The sequence below is a fragment of the Myotis nattereri genome (assembly GCF_964212035.1).
Source record: "Myotis nattereri genome assembly, chromosome: 1".
In the NCBI taxonomy this organism is placed as follows: domain Eukaryota; kingdom Metazoa; phylum Chordata; class Mammalia; order Chiroptera; family Vespertilionidae; genus Myotis; species Myotis nattereri.
In genome coordinates this window covers 227,628,989-227,653,126 of record NC_138075.1, presented here as the reverse complement: position 1 = coordinate 227,653,126, position 24,138 = coordinate 227,628,989, and the positions used below count along the sequence as shown (strand labels likewise).

At 53.8% G+C, this 24,138-nt stretch overlaps 1 protein-coding gene across 1 annotated transcript in view; it reads right to left on the bottom strand.

Moving 5' to 3' along the window:
* STK32B (serine/threonine kinase 32B) overlaps positions 1-24,138 on the bottom strand; it is a gene marked incomplete at both ends in the record, with an annotated part of 124,443 nt that overhangs the window by 80,277 nt on the left and 20,028 nt on the right. The window contains one exon of the mRNA XM_081082333.1: positions 7,673-7,728. Coding sequence (XP_080938459.1) covers positions 7,673-7,728 — 56 coding nt within the window. The remainder of the gene's footprint in view (positions 1-7,672; positions 7,729-24,138) is intronic.

Sequence of the window (24,138 nt, the reverse complement as noted above, 5' to 3'; positions counted from 1 at the left end):
ACTCTGAGTCCCCGCTTAGCAGACAGGGACCGCACATGCTTCCACTGCCCCTGCCACAGGGCCTTTGCGCCTGCTGTTGCGTTCGTCTATGGCAGTGGTTGGCAAACTGCGGCTCGCGAGCCACATGCGGCTCTTTGGCCCCATGAGTGTGGCTCTTCCACAAAATACCACGTGCGGGCGCACATGTACAGTGCGATTGAAACTTCGTGGCCCATGCGCAGAAGTCGGTATTTTGTGGAAGAGCCACACTCAAGGGGCCAAAGAGCCGCATGTGGCTCACGAGCCGCAGTTTGCCGACCACTGGTCTATGGTGTTCTTCCCCCCAGATCTTCACGTGATCAAAGAAAGCAGCCCTTGCCAAAACTGGTTTGGCTCAGTGGATAGAGCATCGGCCTGCGGACTGAAAGGTCCCAGGTTCGATTCCGGTCAAGGGCATGTACCTGGGTTGCGGGCACATCCCCAGTAGGAGATGTGCAGGAGGCAGCTGATCGATGTTTCTCTCATTGATGTTTCTAACTCCCTATCTCTCTCCCTTCCTCTCTGTAAAAAAATCAATAAAATATATTTAAAAAAAGAAAAAGAAAGAAAGAAAGCAGCCCTGCCCTTCCAGGCCACTGCGCTGTAGTATACTCTCCCACAGAGCAACGACTGTTGCTGAAACACCGTGTGTGCTCACTGTTTGCGTGTCGCCTGTCCCCCTACAGGACTGCCAGCTCTGTAGCATCATGAACCTTGTCCAGCTGTTGGTCACACACAACCGCTTAGAACAGTGCTGAGCAGCGGCCATAAACGTGTACCATCCACCGTCCACCTCACAATCCTGCTGTGCGTTTTCTGAGTGCTACCGTTACCACGAAGGCCAGCGACTTGAAAGATCAAAACGATTCCCAAAAACTATTTTTTTAAAAATATATTTTATTGATTTTTTACAGAGAGGAAGGGAGAGAGATAGGGAGTTAGAAACATCGATGAGAGAAACATCGATCAGCTGCCTCCTGCACATCTCCTACTGGGGATATGCCCGCAACCCGGGTACATGCCCTTGACCGGAATCAAACCTGGGACCTTTCAGTCCGCAGGCCGACGCTCTATCCACTGAGCCAAACCGGTTTTGGCCCAAAAACTATTTTTAAGGGGGGGAAATACCCAAGCAAATGTTTCTGAACATTCATGCCCGGCCGGCATGGCTCAGTGGTTGAGCGTTGACCTATGAACCAGGAGGTCACGGTTCCATTCCTGGTCAGGGCACCTGCCCGGATTGCAGGTTCGATCCCCAGTCGGGGGGGGGTGCAGGAGGCAGCCAGTCCATGATTCTCTCTCATCATTGATGTTTCTATCTCTCTCTCCCTCTCCCTTCTTCTCTGAAATCAATAAAAATATACATTAAAAAAATGTTTCTGAACATTCAAACTGATAAACGCGCATGTAAAATCGAATCCCTGCTTAATTCCGCAGTGGGCTTGTTGCAGTCTGGGCCCTAAATTGGTTAGTCTGCTATTAATCAACTATTTCTTTCACCCCATAAATTAACATGCAGATGTGGACGTCTGGAATGTGGAACGAGACGACATAATATGCTCGCGTTCGGAAATGATCACCACGCCTGGCCAGGCGGCGTGGCCCGGCATTGCCGTGCGTGCAACCCCTGCCCAGCTGTGTGGGGCCGTCCTTTGAGGGACGTGAAGGACTCTTACCCTATTACTCAGCGCCACTTTCTGCTGCTGTGTGCGCACACTGCCTCCGGCGAGTCCATGAACTTTAATTAACTCCCCATCAGTTAGGCTCCCACCCTCCGGCTCTTGAAGGGGAGGGTCCGCTGCCAATCCAAAAAGGGCAGCTTTGAAGCAAACTTCTCGGAATGCTCTCCCCAAGGTCTCCTCCTCCCTCCCTGGCAGGGCATGAGGCCCGGTTCCTTCAAGTTCACTCAGAGTGCACTTCACCCCGGATTCTCTCCGCTGGCCCAGCATCAGGGGTCAGGAGAGAGTGCCAGGGGTGGACTGGGAGCGCTGGAGGGGGCGCAGCACATGCAAAGGCCCTGAGTCAGCAATCGGTCCGGTGTGCTGGAGAGACAGGAAGAAGGGCTGGACAGGACCGAGCAGGAAGACGAGGGCCAGGGCGGGTGTCTGAGAAGCAGACATCAGCCAGACGCAGGGCCTCCGGGGGAAGAGGCTGGCACGAAGAGACACGTTTATCTGAAGCAGCGAGCATGCCATCTACTCCGTGCTTGATGCCCTCAGCGGCTGCTGCATAGACAGGGCTGTCTGCTCCTTCTCTCTCCCTCCTCATGCACTAGGCAGCGCTTACCGAGCCTTTACCACATGCTGAGCACGAAGCCAGGTGCTGATGGGACGGGCGGACAATAAGGACCAGTCCCGATCTCTCGGGAGTCTGGAAGTCTGATGGCGGAGGCAGACACTGCTCAGTCACGTGTGCTGTGAAGGCTGGCGAGGCAGAGCCAAGAGAACCAGGCTGCTCCCCGACACGGCCCTCCAGGTGCCCCCCCCCCCCGAACCTTTCCAGGGCCCACTGGCCAGTGCCACGCAACCTAATTTCAAGACTTGTTATGAACCCACAACCATTCAGACAGGCTGGTGCCCAGATAGGAGGTAAGGCCAACAGAACAGGATCCAGAAGGTCGCCCACTGTACAAGGCATCTGACCTTTCATATGGACACCGGAGCGATCCAAGAAGCAAAGGGCTTTTTCTCAAGAAAGGGGTATCCAGGTACTAACACATGAACCCCAACCCTTACTTCACATCATACAGAAAATGTAATGCAAAGTGAGCGACAGCGCTAAACCTACCAGCTAATCCATAAAACTTTCACAAAGCGAACACAGGAAAAGAGCATGGTGACTTGAGAATGTTTTCTTGAGCCAAGTTTTCTTCTACAAGACACACAAAGCCATAGCCCGGAAGGAGAAACCCGATAAACTAACCTCATCCAAATGGAAAACATCCGTGCACGGAACATACACTAAGGAAAATGAATAGGAGAACCACCGCTTCGTAGAGAATCGTCTCATATCTGACAAAGGACGGGTACCCAGACATGTAGCCCACACTCAATAACTATAAGTCAGCCCAGCCAGCATGGCTCAGTGGTTGAGCATCGACTTATGAACCAGGAGGTCAGGGTTCGATTCCCGGTCAGGGCACATGCACCATTTGAGGACTCAAGCCCCAGTGTGGGGCGTGCAGGAGGCAGCCAATCAATGATTCTCTCTCATCATTGATGTTTCTATCTCTCTCCCTCTCCCTTCCTCTCTGAAATCTATAAAAATATATTGTTAAAATAAAAATAATTATAAATCGCCCAATTTTTAATGGCAAAAAGTTATGAATAAAAACTTCACAAATAGACATATGTGACTGGTTATGAAGCACATGAAAAAAAATGTTCGTCCCCACCCTGGTGGGTTTGACTCAGTGGATAGAGCATCGGTCTGTGGACTGAAGGGTCCCAGGTTCGATTCCGGTCAAGGGCACATGCCTGGGTTGTGGGCTCGATCCCCAGTGGGGGGCATGCAGGAGGCAGCCGATCAGTGATTCTCTCTCCTCGTTGATGTTTCTCTCTCTCTCTCTCCCTCTCCCTTCCTCTCTGACATCAATAAAAATATATTTTTTTTAAAAAGTCCATCCCCATTACTCATCAGGGAAATGCTAGTGAAAACCATATGAAATACAACTAAACACTCAGAATACCGAATGCGAAAAAGACTGGTAGCACCACGTGTTGGCACGGATGTGCAGCAAATGGAGCCCTTGGTAGGAGCAGAAAACAGCACCACCCCGTTGGAAAGCCTTTTGGCAGTTTTGCACAAAACTAAACAAACGCCTGTTCTAACGCCAGCAATTCCAGTCCCAGATAGCATCCCCAGAGAAACGGAATCATGTTCACAAAAAGCCTGCAAGTTTTCCGAGCAACGCTCCCCAGACAGCCAAACCTAGACACAGCCCTGGAGTCCATCATGATGAAAACGGATTAACAGACCGTGATATGTTCAGAGAATGGACGACTATTCGTCAGCAGAAAGAAAAAAGTGCTGATACACGGCAAGATGGACGAATCTCAAAAAGCATCACGCTGCACAAACATTATGCAACATGCAAGTCATCCTGAAGCCTTCCTTACACGAGGAGCACGGACTGCAGGGTCCTATTTACATCACGTTCTAGAACAGGCACATCTAATCGATCGAGGAGGGGAGGGGAGGGGGGACAGGTGAGCTCTGGCTGGAAAGGGCCAAGGGGGGATGAAGGTAATATTCTATATCCTAGAATATACTCATGTTACACAGGTGTCTGCAGTTCTCAAAACTCAACAAACGCAAACCTAAGACTTGTGCATTTCACTGCGTGTGCGTTGACAGAAAAAGAAAAACTACAGACAAATCTCTGCTGAAATAATCGGGCTAAGTGTGCAGATATTTGCAATTTACTGTAAAACGCATAAAAGGTCAGATAGATGGATGAATAGAACAGGTATTTCATAGAATACATCTTGGACAATGTTCACTGCAGGATGTAGAGGGTGGATATGGGTGTTGGCTATAAAACCCCTTCAACTTTGCTGGATGTTGGCAAATTACCACACCGAAGTGTTAGGAAATATTCAATCGCCATCGAGGCAACACACCCTCCACAGAAAGGGCGCTCTGTGAAGTCTGCCAAACTCACCCCTGTGCACCCACACCTCCCGGGCTCTCCTCCATCGTCTTCCCAGACTGGACGGTACCTGTGTGTCTCTCCGCCTCCTGCCTGCGCACAGAGGCAGGCACACGTCTGGTTCACCGTTATAATCTCAGAGCCTGGAACAGGACGCAGGGCCACATGGTCCTCTGTGTGGTGGGCAGAGGGATGGATGGACGGAGGGATGGGAAAGGGAATAGATGGATGGATGAGGGAAGGGATGAAGAAATCAACCTGAGCCGGTGTTGGGTCTGATCAAATAACTGAATTGAAACCCTCTCCCCTGGGATCCGACCTTCAGGCCACTTCACAATGGGAACTCCACTGGCTTAGACCACATTCCACTTGGCGAGACCATTCGCTCTCCCCTCCGGAGTTTCCCGGAATCCAGACCTAAACAGAGAATTCTCTGCCCAGAAAAAGCCGCCTCGAGTCCTTCAAAATCCGCTGACTCCCCGTCTGTGGGGGCTGGTGCCATTTGGGGGCTCAGCCCATCCGGGTATCCAGGTGACCTAATAAATTCATCATCCCAGCCGAAACCGGTTTGGCTCAGTGGATAGAGCATCAGCCTGCGGACTGAAAGGTCCCAGGTTCGATTCCGGTCAAGGGCATGTACCTGGGTTGCGGGCACATCCCCAGTAGGAGATGTGCAGGAGGCAGCTGATCGATGTTTCTCTCTCATCGATGTTTCTAACTCTCTATCTCTCTCCCTTTCTCTCTGTAAAAAATCAATAAAATATATTTTTTTAAAAAAATTCATCATCCCTTACCACTTGGGCCTCATGCGTTCCTCCTTCGGCGACCCTAACCGCCAGCTTTGTATCAGTTCTCCACAAACCACCAATCACAGGACAAGACACGGAATCAGAGCGAACCCTACGTCAAGGCTCCTGTGAGACTCAGGGCCGTGTGGTTTTACAGAAGAACAAGTGCCACGCAGACCATGAGCCCTGCCAAGCCTTGCCCACCGTTTACCGACAGGGACATGGCGCACATGGCGAGATGCTCTGGGGACTTAAAGGGACACCACAGCCAGGCCTGTCCCCGTGCCAGGCTTCTGTCCAAACCAAGGCCCCTCCGTGCATGGACCACACGGGCTACTACTCCTACCTCCTTCCAAAAAGCACACGTAGTTCACGTCTCCCCTTCCCCCGTCCCTGCTGCCTCGGGGGGGGGGGGGGGGGCAGGTGCCTAAGCAGAGAGGGACTCCGTGCCGCCTGAGCCGGGGTTTGGTTCGGTGCTGGGAGCGCCACGATGTGATCTCATTGATTTACTGACCACAACAGCCCGATGCGGAAAACACGGACACGTCCCTTTTCGTGCCCTGCACGCTCCGAAGCCCTTGCCGACCGACTTCCCAGCGGTGGCCGCCGCCCCGGGGCAGCCCTTGTTTGCCGGAGGGCACGGTGTCAGGATGCGATGCTCCCCTCTAACCCAGAGCCAACCCGCAGGGAGGTGGACATTCGGATGGAGAACCAGCTTCAGATAAATGAATAAACGTGGTCGACAGGCACAACAAAAGCCTTAAGAAAGAAAGAAAGCCCGGCCGGCGTGGCTCCGTGGTCGAGCATCAATCCATGAACCAGGAGGTCACGATTCGATTCGATTCCCGGTCAGGGCACATGCCCGGGTTGTGGCTCAATCCTTAGTGTGGGGCGCGCAGGAGGCAGCCGATCAATGATTCTCTCTTATCACTAATGTTTCTATCCCTCCCTCCCTTCCTCTCTCTAAAATCAATAAAAAAAAAATTTTAAATATATTTCTTTATTGATTTCAGAGAGGAAGGGAGAAGAAGAGAGAGAGAGAAACATCAGTGATGAGAGAGAATCATTGATTGGCTGCCTCCTGCATGCCCCCTACTGGGGATCGAGCCAGCAACCCAGGCATGTGCCCTTGACCATAATCGAACCTGGGACCCTTCAGTCCGCAGGCCGACGCTCTAGCCACTGAGCCAAGCCAGCCAGGGCAATTTTTTTTTTTTTTTTTAAAGAAAGCAAGCAAGCCTGCAGGATGCTACAACATGGATGCATCTTGAGGACGTCACCCTAAGTGAGGTGGGCCGGTCACAGAAAGACAAACACTGCAGGATTACAGGTCAGTGAGGTGTGCAAAACAGTCAGCTCAGAACCAAAGAGGGAACTGCATTTGCCAGGGCCTGAGCGAGGGAGGGAGACATGGGGAGTCACTGCCGAAGGGACATGAGGGTTAGTCCAGCGAGACGAACAGCCTCAGAGGTCTGCTGTCCACCCCTGCACCCAGTCAGCACAGCACACTGCACGCTGGCAATTTCATCGGGAGGGTAGAGCCCATGCGAAGTATTCTTTCCAAATAATTTTTTTAATAACACGCGTGTGTTGCCAGTTCAGTTCAATGGATAGAGCGACGGCCTGCGGACTAAAGAGTCCTGGGTTCGATTCCTGTCAACAGCACGTGCCTCGGTTGCAGGCTCCTCCCAGGCCCGGGCCCTGGTCTTGGCATGTGCAGGAGGCAACCAATCGATGTGTTTCTCTCACATCAATGTTTCTCTCTGTCTTTCCCTCTCTCTTCCACGCTCCCTAAAAATCAATGGAAAAGTATCCTCGGGTGAGGATTAACAAAATAAAATAAAATAAAATAAAATAAAATGCCTGTGGGCAGGAAGGAGCCGATGTGGGCCATCTCGTACATCTGTGGGTTTTTTCCACTCTCCTTATTTACACCCCAGAGAGAACAGCAGCATCAGGGATCTTGAAATAATTACCACTGTGATTCACCTAACCCGGGGCGCCGCGGGGAAGTTAATTTTCAGGATGAAATTACAGCGGGTCCAAAGGAAACCATTCCGACTTCCTTTCACATTTCGAACGAGGCAAGCCCAAATCTTTCCATCCAGCAGGGCCCAGCGACCCACAGAAAGCCAGGCGTCCACGCACGAGCCCAGTGGGTGGGAGGGGCTTGGGCACTTTGCAGATGAAATTCTGTAAGAACCATCCTTCTTACCTTTCCAAAACTCCCTTTGCCAATGGCCCGCAGGATCTGAAAATGGTCAAAGTTGACTGCAAAAGAAAAAGGGGGAGAAAGAAAGAACAAGTCAGACTGGCCAAACCTCGGATTCGTTCTCGAACGTTCTTACCTACATACCTGAGCATGTACTCCAACGGCTTCTCGTTCCCACTGCACGACCTTCGCACGGCAGCACCCACCCGAACGGATACTTCTCGGCATATCCCGTCCCGCCCCCGACGCATCCATTCGGCCACGAGTGCCTCCCCAGTGGGTGTGGAGGGGAAGGGCTGGCAGAGAACTTGACACTCGCATTACCGAGTTCTTCTATGTGCTGCTGTGCCCTTTGCCAGGGGGCCTTTCCCCACCTCGTCCACCTGGCACTCAGCATCAGCCTCGCTAGTCCTGCCTCCTGCCTCGAAGCTCTGAACCCCCAACTGCCATGACCACGTCCTGGCCCCCTCCTACGTGGATGCCAGCCTCAGGCCCGGCCGTGGGGCGACTGGAAGGTGAGGACGTGGCGCCCACATTCTCCTCCTGGCATGACCCTGTCTGGTGCCCCCTTCACGCACACTTCCCGAGGGGGCCCCCTTCTCGCTCCATCCAGTGCCTCGCTCAGTCTGGCTCCTAGCCGTGTCCCTAGAGCCCAGCCACACGTGGCCATGCCCCTAAACCCCACAGACGCCTGTCTGCTTTCCCCTTGGCCTCGCGCTCCTTTCTGAAGGTCCTGCCTGGCGTCCATGGCAGGGCACCCTCTCACTTCCCACTCCTTTTGCACCCACAGCCTCCTCCTCCCAACCCCCACCCACCAGAGCCCATCCAGCCCACACCCTAAACCAGCCGTGGGCAAACTAAAAAAAAAAAAGACCGTACCCTTTTATGTAATGACTAGGGGCCCGGTGCACGAAATTCGTGCACTGGGTGTGTGTGTGGGGGGAGTGTCCCTCAGCCCAGCCTGCCCCCTCTCACATACTGGGAGCCCTCAGGCGTTGACTCCCATCACCCTCCAATCGCAGGATCGGCCCCTTGCCCAGGCCTGACGCCTCTGACAGAGGTGTCAGGCCTGGGCAGGGGACCCCCAGCTCCCCGCGGTTGCAGGCTCCGCCCCTGCCCAGGCCTAACACCTCTGGCCTAGGCATCCAGCCTGGGCAGCGGGGACCTGCAGTGGCAGCGGGGGGCGCCACGATCGCGCGGGCTCCGCCCCTGCCCCTGCAGGACGCCTCTGGCTGAGGCGTCCAGCCCGGGCAGCGGGGACCCGTAGCTGCAGCGGCCCCGCGATCGTGGGCTCCGCTTTAGGCCCAGGCAAGGGACCCCTAGCTCCCGGGACTGCCAGCTTCGACTGTGCCCAGCTCCCATCGCTGGCTCCACCCCTACTTCCTGCTATCACTGGCCAGGGCGGCAAAGGCGCCTGATTCTCCTACCATGGCTGGGGGGCAGGGCAAAGGTGGCCCTGGGGCCGCCTTTTCCCTGCCCCCCAGCTCTTAGCTCCCCCCTGGGTTTCCGATCACTGTCAGTGGCAGGGGCCTTCTTCCTGCTTTCCCTTTCGCCTCCCTGCATTGTGCCTACATATGCAAATTAACCGCCATCTTGTTGGCAGTTAACTGCCAATCTTAGTTGGCAGTTAATTTGCATATAGCCCTGATTAGCCAATGAAAAGGGTAGCGCCGTACGCCAATTACCATTTTTCTCTTTTATTAGTGTAGATGTTTACTTTGAATTTCTATTAGTTCACACAAACACTCCATCCATGCTTTTGTTCCGGCCCTCCGGTCCAGTTTAAGAACCCATTGTGGCCCTCAAGTCAAAAAGTTTGCCCATCCCTGGCCTAAACCTTCTGCCGGGAGCCGGTCCATCCTTGCTGTTTCAAGGGACCTGGCATATATGGCATACTGTTCTTAATATGTTTGCTCACCTTCTTGGCACTATGTGTTTTAACCAAGGTCACCTCTCTGAGAAAGGTTGTTTCCCCAGGTAGGGATTTTCCCCTGAAGTTAGGGAGGGGATAAAACCCCTTAACTAAGTGCCAGGCGGGTAATTAATCACTTTAACTACGAACAATCATGCTTAAGCTACATAATCTTTACTCCCTGGAATGGAGATAAGAAACGCCCTAACCTTTGGAATAGAGATTGATAGGATTGGAATCAACTGGTATAAATACAGATGTAACAAGACAACAGGACACAGAACCTAGACACAGAACCTACACAGAACCTAGAGACAGAAGAACTTTGCTAGAGAAAGAACATGGCAAAAGATCCTGGACAGAAACTGGCCTCAGAACCTAGAGACAGAACCTAGCGAGAGAACCTGGCTGAAGAACCTAGAGACAGAACCTGGCTACAGAACCTGGATAGAACATGGCAAGAGAACCTGGTGACCGAACCTGGCTGGAGAACCTGGACAGAACCTAATGAGGGAACATGGCTACAGAACCTGGCTGGAGAACCTAGCAAGAGAACATGGACACAGAACCTGGCTGGAGATCCTAACCAGAACATTGGAGATCCTGGACAGAACCAGTCTGGAGAACCTAGCGACAGAACCTGACGACAGAACCTGACTGGAGATCCTAGATAGAACCAGGAGAGAGAACCCAACCATGCTGGTCAACTGAACGCTGCCTCCGTGTCATTCCTTCTTCGCTAACTCTGTCCACACCTTTGGGGACCCCTGGACCCGCTGGGGCTGGACCCCAGCAACCTTCCTCTTCTCATAGGCACAGCGGCTCCCACCCCCACAGACGGCCACAGCTCTCGGGGGCTTCTCTGGTCCCCAGGCTGTGCCCACGGATCCCTGCCCACCTCCCAGCGCCTCCTTGTGGCTTCCAGCCACCTCACCCTCCCCAGGCCCAGGGCAGGGCCCAGGATGCGTGGTTCAGCGTCATCTGACCGCACAGGCTCCAAGCCCAGAGCTCACCCGTGACCCCTCTCTCCCGATCCCACAACCAATCCTTCCGCAGGTGGGTCCACTGCCCCTGTATAATCACTATGACAGGCACCCGAAACTAACAGAATACAGAACGTCAGCTGTCACGGAAAAATGCAATAAACAGACAGATAATCCGTCTCATCCCCGGGACCCATCTAGGGAGGGGACTTCCTCCCTCGCCAGGCGAGACACTTACGCGAAGGCCACAGACTCCCAGGCACGCAGGGCTGCGGTGGCCACTCCCCGGGGAGAGCCTGCAGGCGGGAGCCGCGTGTATGCACTGACCCCAGCTGAAGGCTAGCAGCGGTGATGCCGCTGTCATCCTCTAGTCACTCACAGCAGGAGAGGAGCAGGGGAAGGCCAGGCGTCACAGGCATGCTCCCTGCCACAGCCTGGGGGAGGGCACCACACAGGGAAGACACTGCCTGTCAATCACTCCTGGGGACAGAGATGATGGGCCAGAATGGGCGTGGCCACCCCAGTGGGAGGAAATTGGGATCTATAATCCCCTAAACAAGGACGCTGGCTCTCCTACGCTCTTGGCTTCCCTTGGCACAGGTGGCTCCTGGCTCTCACTGGGCTCCCTGGCACTGTCCTGCGTGGCCACGGCCATGCCGACCCCACGCACGATGGACACTGGGCTGGAACGAGCTGATGCTGGACTGGACCCGGCTCCCACGGAAACGCTGGACACTGGCTTGGCTTCCAGCTCTACTGCAACCCCCTACACTTCTCCTATGACGGACTCGGGGAGATGGGGCTGGGAAAGCCAGGGTGCGATTCCATGCAAATAAAGCTTTCTACCCTGTCTCCCCCTCCCGTGGGGCCTCCGCAAATGCTCATTCCAGCAGCACCCCGAGAACCCCACTCCCACCTGCAACGGGGGGAGACGAGACATGTTTTTCTTGGGTAACAGCTGCCCCGGCAGCCCCACGGCATCCTGCTCACAGGCCTGGCCCGGCCCCTGCACACAGCCTCCCCCACAGTTCAGGGGTCACCACGCCCACATCCACAGTCAAAGTTCAGCTGGAGGTGCCCTCCGGCGCCAGGCAGGGTCCGCTCGGGCCGGCCCGGGCCACGGCGGGACCACGGCTCCGCACGGACCTCCTGTGTGTCCCCAGCACAGAGCAGGCAGCCGGTGGGTGCCGAGCGGAGCCACAACCCCTCCTTCCAGCCTCGTCACAAACTGCTCTGTTCTCAGGGTGATGCGTGTGTTTCATAAAAACCCAAAGGGCCTTTTCTCACTCTGCACGCTCACCAGCAGAAGCAGCGAACCTCTGGCATTCGGGAATCACAGGCCCAATGCAGACGGGGAACACTGGCGATGACCCCAGCACGGCAGCCGACGTGGATGCTGGGAAAGGTGGCGTCCGCGAGAAGGAGGGCATCGGACACGTCTGAGAGGGAGCGTGTGTGACCCTAACATTCCTCAGCTGCACGTGTCTGAAGGCGTGTGTGGCCCTAACATTCCTCAGCTGCACGTGTCTGAGAGGGAGCGTGTGTGACCCTAACATTCCTCAGCGGTGAGGACGGCTCAGACGCCTGGGCCTCCTCTCGCCCAGTGCGGCCACTGCCGAGGGCCGGGGAGCAAAGCCCCATGGACCGGCCACAGAAACTCAGGGCTCCTCCACAGGCTCCGGGAGGGTCCTGCCCGGCCTCCTCCCACTCCCGCTGCGGCCAGGGTCCTTGCTGTTCCCGGCTGCACCAGGCCAGGCTCTGCCTCTGTCATCACGTGGCCTCTTCCCTCCGCATCTGTCTCTGTCTTTTCTCCGCTTCGTCTAAGGACACCAGTCATGAGATGAGGGCCCTGCCGCAGCATGACTCATCTTAACTCATACATCTGCCAAGGCCCTACTGCCAAATAAGGTCGCATTCTGCGGTTCCGGTGAGCATGAATTTGGAGGGGACACTATTCAACCTGGTACCCCCAGACAAGCACCTGGCCCAGAGGAGAGGTTCAGGAAAGGATGGCTGACGCAGGGATGAATGAAGGAGCATCTGTGTGATCACACCTGTGTGTGCACCTGCACGATCACACCTGTGTGTGCACCTGCACGATCACACCTGTGTGTGCACCTGCATGATCACACCTGTGTGTGCACCTGCATGATCACACCTGTGTGTGCACCTGTGTGATCACACCCGTGTGTGCACCTGTATGATCATACATTTGTGTGCACCTGCATGATCACACCTGTGTGTGCACCTGTATGATCACACCTATGCACCTGTATGATCACACCTGTGTGTGCTCCTGTGTGATCACACCCGTGTGTGCACCTGTATGATCATACATTTGTGTGCACCTGCATGATCACACCTGTGTGTGCACCTGTATGATCACACCTATGCACCTGTATGATCACACCTGTGTGTGCTCCTGTGTGATCACACCCGTGTGTGCACCTGTATGATCATGCATTTGTGTGCACCTGCATGATCACACCTGTGTGTGCACCTGTATGATCACACCTGTGCACCTGTATGATCATACCTGTGTGTGCTCCTGTGAGATCACACCTATGCACCTGTATGATCATACCTGTGTGTGCTCCTGTGAGATCACACCTGTGTGTGCACCTGTATCTGTCCACGTTGTAGAAACAATGAGTTATTTTGGAAGCAGAGCGGCTCTTCCTTCTGGGAGAGGGGAGTCAGACTGGAGCTGAGACACCAGCCCCGCTTGGCTCTGAGCCTCTGACTGTCAGACGGCACTGACACCACTGGCGCTGGGACTGCACGTCGGGGACTTCCCAGCCTCCGAGCAGCTCCTCACAGTAAGTCTCTAGCCAGCATCCACCCACTCACCCGCCCCTCCCGGCGGCCCCGCTCCTCTGTGGTCCTGACTAACGCATCCCCGCTGGCCGGTGCCCGCCCGCCTCCCTCGCTCTTCTACCTGCGGCACACGGGGCAGGCGCCCGCATCTCTCCACGGGGGCTTTCCCTGCGCCCGGACTCCGCTCTGCCCCCACACCGGGTGGGACATGCCCGGAACTGGAACTTCCCGGAGCAGCCCTCACCCGTGGCGGATGGGCATGGGAGGGCCACTACCCCAAGTCCCTCAACCACAGAGCAGATGAGGCGCCTGCCACACGCTCCCCAAAGTCCGCAGGTGCCCACGCGGTAACTTGCTCGCTAACACCCGCTCCCCGCTGCCTCCCCTGCCCTGTCTCGCCGCCCCTCCCTGCCGGGGAGCCCGGGGTCACCTCCTACCCAAACGACTTGCATGTGGGCCTGGTCTCGGGGTCTGCTTCTAGGGAGACCAGACTGAGACAACCGCTCCAGGAGGGGTGCACACGCCTCACTCTGCCGCACCCTGTACACGCCCTCCCCAGCGTGTGGCACCTCCTCTCACTTCCATGTCTGCGCGCTGGCTCCGTGCCCGTCTGTCACAAGGGCACTTGCCCGTCTGCGTTTCCCCTGTGCCTCCGTGAAGTAGCTGTTCCATGAACACTTAATTCATTCCTGACAGGCAAATGCGTGAATGAAGGCCTGGCCCTGGGCACGTGTCTTCTCGCCTGGCCTCAGCCCCTCCCCGCCTAGGAAAAGGAGGCACCCGCAGGGCTGCCTCTGGCCCGCACAGCCCGCCGTCCTGCAGCCCCGGGCCGCGGGATGATGAAGCGCGTGGCTCTGTCGCGGACGAGGCTCTGGATACCACCGTGGCTTCAGCCTGCGACAGTATGACACGGGAGCCCGGAGAGCGTGGCCATTAGGAAGGACGGAGGGAAAGGAGGTGTTTGCCGCTAATGACAGGGTGCAGCCTTGTGCGGCGAGAACATTGGGAGCGTTTGCATATAAATTGCCTTTTACAGTTCCCATCCTTCAAAACTAATGAGTGTTTCCGACTTAAACAGAACGATTCTCTCCTAATTACTGTTTTAGCCACCCTGCCGGTTTTTCCTTATGATTTGTACTTGGGATTCTGGGAGGTAGAACGATGAGCAGCCTACTTCCTGGAGCCAATGACCCCCTTCGATCTTGAAGAAGATGAATAACAAAGTCCCAGGAGTCCAGGTGCCAGATCTGAAGCTACAAAGTCGGGGAATTCAGGCCGCAGACCGTCCACCCTGGGACTGAGGACAAGGAGAGGGGCCAGGCTCACAGATATGCAGTCGGTGCCTTTGAGACGGGGTGACCCGCAGTCAGTGCTACTGGAAAGGATGGGTATGAGTCGACTGTTGCAGAATGGACCCCAACACTGGGCACGCCTCCCTGTATCCATGACACCAGGCAGTCCCCACCCACAATGAGCGTGGGGTTGACCACTGGCCTTGCTCTGGCCACAGGGATGACAGCAAACGTGACATACGCAGAGGGTGAAAAGAGCTCTCACACTGTGACATGCTCCCTCGTCTCTCTCAGATCCCCACCTGCATGGGAACCCGCCCAAGCAGCCCTCCCCGAACATGCCAAGCCCTGGGGAAGGGGGCGCCGCCACCTCAGAAGCTGGTGGCCCTGAGCGAGCCCCACCCCATTTGCCGATGTGTCCAACTGTGACCAAAATAAGTGGAAGCTGTTTTAAGTGACTGAGCTTTGGGCGGTTTTTGTTACGCAGCGATAGCAAACTGCTACCACAGTCTTCAACAGACAGCAGTGAGTCAACTGGAAATAAATAATGTCCCCCTCCCCCACCCCATCTAGCCGATCAACTCCAGAGGGATGGACCATCAACAATGAAAGGTGAGAATGTAAATCTCTAAAGGTTACCCACGAGAAAAACCTTTGCAACTCATTAGACGCAAAGAATTTTGAAACAAGAAACAAAATGCGCCTCACCGTTAAAAAGCACAAGCTCGTTATGTTGGCTACATTCAAGTAACAAAACACATCAAACACCCAGAAATCAGTAAGAAGGGGGACACCCCAACTTGAGAAATAACTGGCAAAGGACTTCATGAAAGGAGTACCAACTGGTCACCATGCACATGAAAATCTGCTTGATTGGCCCGGCCGGTGTAGCTCAGTGGGCAGAGTGCTGGCCTGTGGACTGAAGGGTCCCAGGTTCAAGTCCAGTCAAGGGCACATGCCTGGGTTGCAGGCTCAATCCCCAGTAGGGGGCATACAGGAGGTAGCCAATCAGCAACTCTCTCTCATCATTGATATTCTATCTCTTCCTTCCTCTCTGAAATCAATTATATATATATATATATATATATATATATATGTATGTATATATATATATATTATATATGTATTTTATATATATATATTTTAAATGTGCTTGATTTCACCACACATGAGAAAGCTACAAATTGACATCACAATGAAATGTCCCCACACAACCGACCAGAACGGCTAAAACAATAAGGAATTATAGCGAATACTAACTGTGGGCAAAGATGTGGAACAACTGGAATTCGCAGATGCTGCTAGTGGGAGTTTCAATTCGTTAAAAAACCACTTTGCAAAGCCATCTACAGGGCCCATCAGGGCTGAGCACGCCCGTGTGGCCCTGCCGTTCACTCCGGGTCCACATCCGAAATGTGCAGGGACAGCGAGACCCGCGTGCAGGACACACACGGGGCTGTCCCGGCCTCAACCTGGAAACAACCCGATTCCCACCAGCAGCATCACGGAGAGGCCGCGGTATACGCCCGCCCTGGAGCCCGGAGCACCAACCGGAAGAAAGCATCCGCAAGTACCTGAGATCGCACAGGGGACCCGCAGAGCAATGTCGAATGAAAACGTCCCCACAAAGGACACAGCCCCCAGGGGGGCCTGTATGAGAGCCGGGCCAGGAAAGACCAGCCGCAGGGGAGGCAGGCCGGGCAGTGGGGCCCCTGGGAGCAGGTGCGCGGAAGGAGCACAGGGGCTTCCGGGGCCAAGTGATGTGTTTGCTGATGGGAGCAGAGCTCACACAGGTGTGCTCACCTATGCCAACTACCTGGGACAGGTCATACGATTGGCGCAATAACCGGTTCATCTGTGATGCTTCAGTAATAACTTAGATAAAAGAATAAGACCGAAACGTATCACAATGCGTGGCATTTACAAAAACCAAGTTCAAAATCAGCTTCAAAAAAAAGGAGACAGGAAGAAAGGAAACCCAGTATATCGCACTGGAATGCTAAGGAACCAGCTCTTCTGGAACCGGATGAATACAGGAAAGAATGAAGCATTTGTCCTGCTACTCTCTAGTAAGTGTCATTCCCGGGTAACCACATAGCAAAGGGGACAAGGTAGCGCTCATCCACTTATTAAACACAGAATAATCGACGGTTAAAATTTACCACTGGCAATTCCCCAGTTAACGACTGATTCCGGCAACGGCCATGGATGGGTGGCAAACTACTAGGTAGGAAGCTGTGAGGGATTTTACAAGAAAGGGATCAGGCTGTCACTTTCTAACCCACCGACCAATCCTCGCATCACCAGTGAAACATCGAAATCGGAGACGCTGCCCAGCTCCTCCAGGAAAGAGGGCATGCCCCCAAGTATTACACTGAAATCTAGCCCACGCTTTACATTTTAAGATCGACAGGACATACAAGGAGTACATTACATGACACCATAAGGAAGCAATAATAAAATCCGGTACATGGAACATTTTCCAGAAAAACCTGCCTCCTTCTCCAGTAAATAGCATGAAAAAGCAATGGAGAGAGAAGCAACCACTCCAGGTTGAAGAGGTGAAGGAAATGAAGACACAGAATGGATGGAGCTTCCTTTGGATCTTGTTTTCATAAACCTTCAATAAAAGGTATTTTGGGGCAATGGAGGAAATTTAAATATGGACCGAATAATATTAAGTAACTACTGCTAACTTCACTCTCTTTTATACCGTATGCAAAATTCCATCCCACATAGCCCTAGCTGGTGTGGCTCAGCGGATAGAGCGTCGGTCTGAGGACTCAAAGGTCCCAGGTTCGATTCCGGTCAAGGGCATGTACCTGGGTTGCGGGCACATCCCCAGTAGGGGGTGTGCAAGAGACAGCTGAATCGATGTTTCTCTCTCATCGATGTTTCTAACTCGCTATCCCTCTCCCTCTCCCTTCCTCTCTGTAAAAAAAAATCAATAAAATATATTTTTAAAAAAGCAAAAACAAAAAACTCCATCCCACGAAGGTTGCAGATCTGAGCATGCGTGGTTAAACCCCAGGTTTTCTAGAGGGAACTGGGAACACAGAAAACTTCCTAAACGTGGTCCTAGTTAACAACTGAAAACTTGAAACATGCATCATGCTTAATGTTAAACCCTCAGAAACACTTCCACTGAAGCCAGGAGGAAGAGAAGGACGCCATCTATTACTGATGCTATTCAACAATTCAATCTACTGGGGGGCAATGGGCTGTATCCTTTGCCAATGGGATATCTCCACGATCTCAGAGTAGGCAAAAACCCTTAAGCACCAACCATAAAAGACTAATAAAATAAATTTAGGGATATCTGTTCATCAGGATTCACCATTAAGAGAGTAAAAATGCACACTACAGATCAGAAGATCTTTCTATCACAAAGCCAAGACCTCCATGGGCAAGCATATATCCTCAGTAGGCAGAGAACAGTCAATAGAAAGACAAAAGCAATAGAGGAATCGGCAGAGAATTGAAAGGCACTGCATAAAAGGACATCTGAATGAAAAGAATCACCTGAAAAGGTATTCAACAGTATTAGTGACGGGAAATGTAAATTAAGACAGCAATTAAGGGGCATGACACACCTACCAGAACAGCAAAAATAAGAATGACAATGACAATTGTCAGGGAGGACTCGAAGCAAGGGACCCTTGCTGGGCAGGAATGTCAATTGGGGCAATTGGGAAATCCAGCAGAGGGGTAGCCAGCCTATGACCTCAAAATGTTCCTCTAGGACATATACCCCAAAATGAATGCCATTCTGTGAACAATGGGCATCCAGATCAGAAGAGAGAAACATAACGTACCATTTGCACAACACAGAACGCAGCAAAAACAAAAATAAAATAAAGCTACAGAAAACAGCATGGATGAAACTACAAACAACATAGAGAAAGGGAAGGCGGAGGCAAAATAACAAATATTCCTTGATTCTATTTATGGAAGGTTTGCGACAGGCCACACTAATCTATGGTGTTAGAATTCATGACAAGGATTCCTCTGAGGAGACGGCAGGGCAGGAGCAGGAAGGGGTGTAGGGTTACTGCTAACGTTCTGGTCTTTGATTGGCTGCTGACCACATGGGCACGCCCACTTTCTGAAAACGTACCCACCTTTACACTTAGGCCTTGGGCACTTTCATATCTGCAATATTTCAATGAAAAAGTTGCCGAAACCGGTTTGGCTCAGTGGATAGAGCGTCGGCCTGCAGACTGAAGGGTCCCAGGTTCGATTCCGGTCAAGGGCATGTACCTGGGTTGCGGGCACATCCCCGGTGGGAGATGTGCAGGAGGCAGCTGATCGATGTTTCTCTCTCATCGATGTTTCTAACTCTCTATCTCTCTCCCTTTCTCTCTGTAAAAAATCAATAAAATATATTTAAAAAGAAAAAAAAAAAAAGAAAAAGTTAAAATTAGGACCCATTTGTAATGCTTCATAAAACTCCTAGCAAACTGAGAATATAGTAAACTTCCTTAACCAGCAATCTATATATATAAAAGCCTAATTGACCAGCCAACCAACTGACTGACCAGTTGACCGGTCGCTATGACACGCACTGACCACCAGGCGGCAGATGCTCAATGCAGGAGCTGCCCCCTGGTGGTCAGTGTGCTCCCACAGCCAACCTCCCGCGGCCAGCCAACCTCCTGTGGTCCCTCCCCATGGCCTGCCGGGCCCAATCGGCCCCTATCGAGGAACCCCCCACCTGTGCACGAATTCATGCACCGAGCCTCCAGTAGTTAACAATCAAAAACCTACAACAAACATCATTTTTAATCTTAAAACTTTAGAAGCATTTCCACTGAAGACAGGAATAAGAGAAGGATGCCTTCTATTACTGGTGATATACATTCATTCAATCCATTGTGGGGGACGGGAGGGAATGAGCCAAAGATATGTGTGGCCAATACCCTTTCCCATTCTGGAAACCTCAACAAATAATAAATATTTCAAAAGAGGTTCAACCTCACTAGGACCAGGAAACGCAATTCTAAAAACTCATCATATGGCAAAAATTTCAAGTCTGATAGTACCAAGTGTTGACCACAGGTGGGCAAGCAGGAGCTGCCGAAAATCGCCGGTGGATCTGCAAATGTTACCCTTCTCGGGACCAACCTGTCAATCAACACCTCACCAATTCCAAGGCCGCACACACACCCTGTGGCCGGCAATGCCACCATTTCTCAGTGTGTGTTCCGTGGCCAGTGCCCCCAGACACGCCCAGGCGTGTGCACAAGACAACCCAAACTGGAGCGTGCCCACCTGCCGTCTGTAAGGGAGAGAGTCAGTGAACCGTGGCAATCACAGGGAACACGGCCGAGCCGCTAACACAGATCAATCAACATCAAACATCACGGGGAGTGAAAAAGCAAGATGATCTCCTTTCATCGGGGTAGAGTTTAAAAACAGGACCTATTGCTTTGGGCTACACATTAGGCAAAACATAAACAACCCACGGAAGGGCCTGTGGTGGGGTAGACAAGGGGCTTCTACTCTGTCTACGGTGTTCCTCCTCCCGCCGGGGAGGAGAGGCTGCTGTGCGCCGTAGCATCCCCATACTTGCCTGTGTTTGACACATTTCATTAAAAAGTCATTAAGAACAAGAGTGATGGACTCATGAAGGCCCAGCTCACGAGGGACTGTAGGGTGGGTGTATCTGGTCACCCGAGGTGTCACCACTTCCGCACGACTGTAGGGAGCCTGCGTGCGAGTAGCCAGCTCATCGCGGGGCCCGGCAGCAAACAGAAACCGGAGTGGCCGCCGGCAGCTGGGCATCTGAGCGCCTTCCTCCCCCGAGGGTGCCATTGGGGACCATTTGTCCCTTCTCCCTCTGAACAGGCTTTGGAGCCTCATCCTCTCTGTCACACTGTGACGCTGCTCTGGAGTCCTGTGATGCGACTGGGCTGGAATCCAGCTCGGAGCATCCATATCTAAGGACGAGAGAGGGGCCGGCCACGGCAGCTCGCCAAGGGCCCAGGTGCACCCCACCACGCCCGGTCCTCTGGGAAGCTGTGCCAGTGTCCTGGGGCCGCAGCAAAGTGCTCAGGGCACAGAGGTGCGTCCTCTCACAGGTCTGAGGTCGCGGAGGTAGCGGAACGGAAGGCTGTGAGGGGGACCTGCCCAGGCCTCTGCCCCACCTGCTGGCATCTCTGCTGTTCCCTGATTTGTAGACGCACCACCCCAATCTCCGCCCTCATCTTCACGTGACTTCTCCCTGTGGGCGTGTCTGGGTCCAGTCCCTTTTTATAGGGACACCAGTGCCCTGGATCGGGGCCACCCTGATGGCCTCACTTCCTCCTGATCACCTCTGTGAAGGTCCTCTCTCCACAGGTCACGTCCGGAGGTCCCGGAGGTCAGGGCGGCACTAGCTGAATTTCAGGATGTGTCACCCATCACAGGGAGCCGCCCTACCTCTCACCAAACCACAGACCTGCCTCTGCACAGCTGGCCTCGGTGCCACAGCACTTTCGGGCACAGGGACGGGACAAGGCGGGGCGAGGGGGCGGGGACATGCTTCTCGTTCACCAGCCAGTCCCCAGAACCCAGATCGGAGCCTGGGCGTGTTTAGTAGAAAACATGTCAATTACTTGTTAAAAAATAAATGAATAAAAAGTGCCTTTGGCTTCTGTCCTTTGGGTGCTCGCCGGCCGACAGCTCTCAGCGAGCCTCTTCCCCCGCGCGCGCTGACCCCTCGGGAGCAATGCCAGCAGCACTGGCACCGCCGCGCGTCCCGCTCGCTCTCTGCCGGGCACTCGGCCGGGCACTTCCCAGGCAACGGGCCGCCTCACTCTCACCTCACCTCGCCAGGCAGACGCAACCAGCTGCGCCTGAGCACAAGGAGGCCGAGGCACAGTGCGTGCAGAGACTTGAGGGGTCCCTGCGCCATGAGGTGGGTCTCTCAGGGGAGGGCGGGGCTATGTCCGCCGTTCCGCCTGCCCTCCTCCAGCTGAGGGCAGTGCCTGGCACAGAGTGAGCCCACGATGAGCACCACCATCTACTCGAGTGCTAGAACCAGGACACTTTTTCCCCTAATCCTCATCCGAGGATATTTTTCCGATAGATTTTTATAAAGAGTGAAAGGGAGGGAGGTGAGGGGGGGGAGAGAGAGAGAGAGAGAGAGAGAGAGACATATCGATTGGTTGCCTCCCACAGGCGCCGTGACCAGGGCCAGGGATGAAACCCGAAACCGAGGCACATGCTCTTGCCCGGGAATCAAACCCGAGACCCTTTGGTACACGGGTCAATGCACTAACCACTGAGCGACCCAGCCAGGGCAGAACCAGGACGCTTTTGAGAATACGGGGGACACTGAGCTGGGGAGGCACTGGAAAACCGGGAGGCTCCCAGCAAACGGAGGGAAGGCTACTTCATCAATAAGGCGGAATGAATGAACTCAGGCTGTTCCCCGAGGGCCCGGGTGTTAACCAGCACCCAGCACCCAGCGAGATGCGTCTGCGAACGGAGTGGCACGGTGCGGGCATCTGCTAAAGGAGCAAACTCCTCCATGCAATTCCACAGCCGTTCACTGCAGAGGGAACTTCCGTGGTAATTTCATTACTGCGGCCTGTTATTCAGCCCCAGAGAGTAGAAATGCAAATGAAAGGGATGCTTTGTATTTAAAAAGGAAATCTTTCAGAAGACGAAGTCATTGTAGTCAGTAATTGGGGTGCACGATGGGATAAAACGTCTATGCTGTCGGAGACGATGACAAAGGAATCATTTCTATCCTCCCGGTCTTGGAAAAAACAACGGAATTTCCAGTGAACTTTCAGATCAATAATGGTCTCATTACCCATCCCCTTTCGTGAGCCAAACGCCTTTTCCACTGGCATAAACAAAAGAGGTATTTTAGTGTTTCTTTCTTCTTTCTCCCCCTTCTCCTTTGCCTTCTTCTTCCCTCCCTCCCTCCCTCCCCAGCCCTCCCCTCGGTCTCCCAGAAAGATATGAATTCCGGGCTCAGGGCACCAGACCTCACGCAGCGGAGCAGGGCAGCCCCTCCCCGGGAGGCCACGAGGTGCCCTGGTCTCCCGGAAGGACAGCATCTCCGTGTAAAGAAAGCCTGTCCTCACCAGCACCTCCGATGGCGCCATCTCCCTGATCAGCGCGTCTTCTTCGGCTTGGACACCTCCCGTGGCCTGTGCCAGTGGCCCACCCTCCTCTGAAGGATGCGCATCATCGCCCTATGATCTGGCGCATGGTATCAAGAACCCAGGGGTCCCCGAGCACACTGGCTGAGCTTCCCAGCTGTGTGACCTTCGGCAAGGAACTCAACCTCTCTGTGCCTCACATCAGAGGTTGCGGATGGAAATGCTCTGATTTTTTTTTTTAACTTCATTAGACACTAACCATTAAAATCTGAACATTTCACATAAAGATCCAGATATCTGGCTTCTGCAGAAAAGCAATAGCCTGCACCCCCAGCACAGGTCCCCGCAGGGCCACGGTTTGCTGGAGTTGGGTGGTAGCTGCCCCCGCTGCTGGGATGGGCCCTCCGGGAACTCCTGTGACTTCTGTCCCCTGAAGGCGGCCGAGAGGGGCCATGACTCGGCACCACACTCATCCTGGGGTGGTGCCTGTGTTTCCGGGCCATTCCCTTTGCCTACCATGTCTCCCAACCGTTACCTTCTGAAACTGCAACCATCCTCCCAGGCCAAGTTCACAGATCGCCTCCTCCACGAAGCCTTTCTCTATGCCCCCAACTCCCGATCCAAAGCAATCCCCCTCCTCTCCTTTCCTCTAACCCTACACTGAGCCCTGCCATATGCTTTCCACTCCTGCCTTAAACTCCCCTTAGCAGGGACACACACACACACACAAACACACACACACACAGCCAATGCAAACTTCTTGAGACCAGCGACCCTAATTCATCTGCGTTCCCCAACTGAGCACATGATGGGCAGAATAAGCCCGCCCCCCGCCATCCCACCCCAAAGATGCCTATGATCCAACTCCTGAAACTTGTGAACGCTGCATTACCGGACAAAGGGGTGGATGGAGGCTCTCATCAGTGAACCTGTAGATGGGGAGGCGTGTCTGGGTTATCCTGGTGGGCCCGATGTCATCACAGGGGCCTTAGGTGCAGAGGAGGGGACAGAGAAGTCTGTCAGGTGATGCAACCGCGGAGGCCACGAGGCTGGGCATGCGGAAAGGCAAGGCACGATTCTCTCCAGAGTTTCCGGAAGGAACCAGCCTCACTGACACCTTGATTTAGGCCCCGTGAAGTCCACTTGGGACTTCTGACCTCCAGACGCTAAGAAACCACTGGTGATGGTAACTAGGGCAGAAATGGGGGCCTACTACACCCTCTTCTCACACAGTAGGTACTAACGTGTACACGCCTGTCGATGCTGAATCCCGCAGCGTCTTCTTTCCCAGGGTCCCGGAATCACGTAAAGGACAGGATGCGCTGTCCCGCACCCCACACTGTGAAGTCCCCGGGGTACACACTGAGCT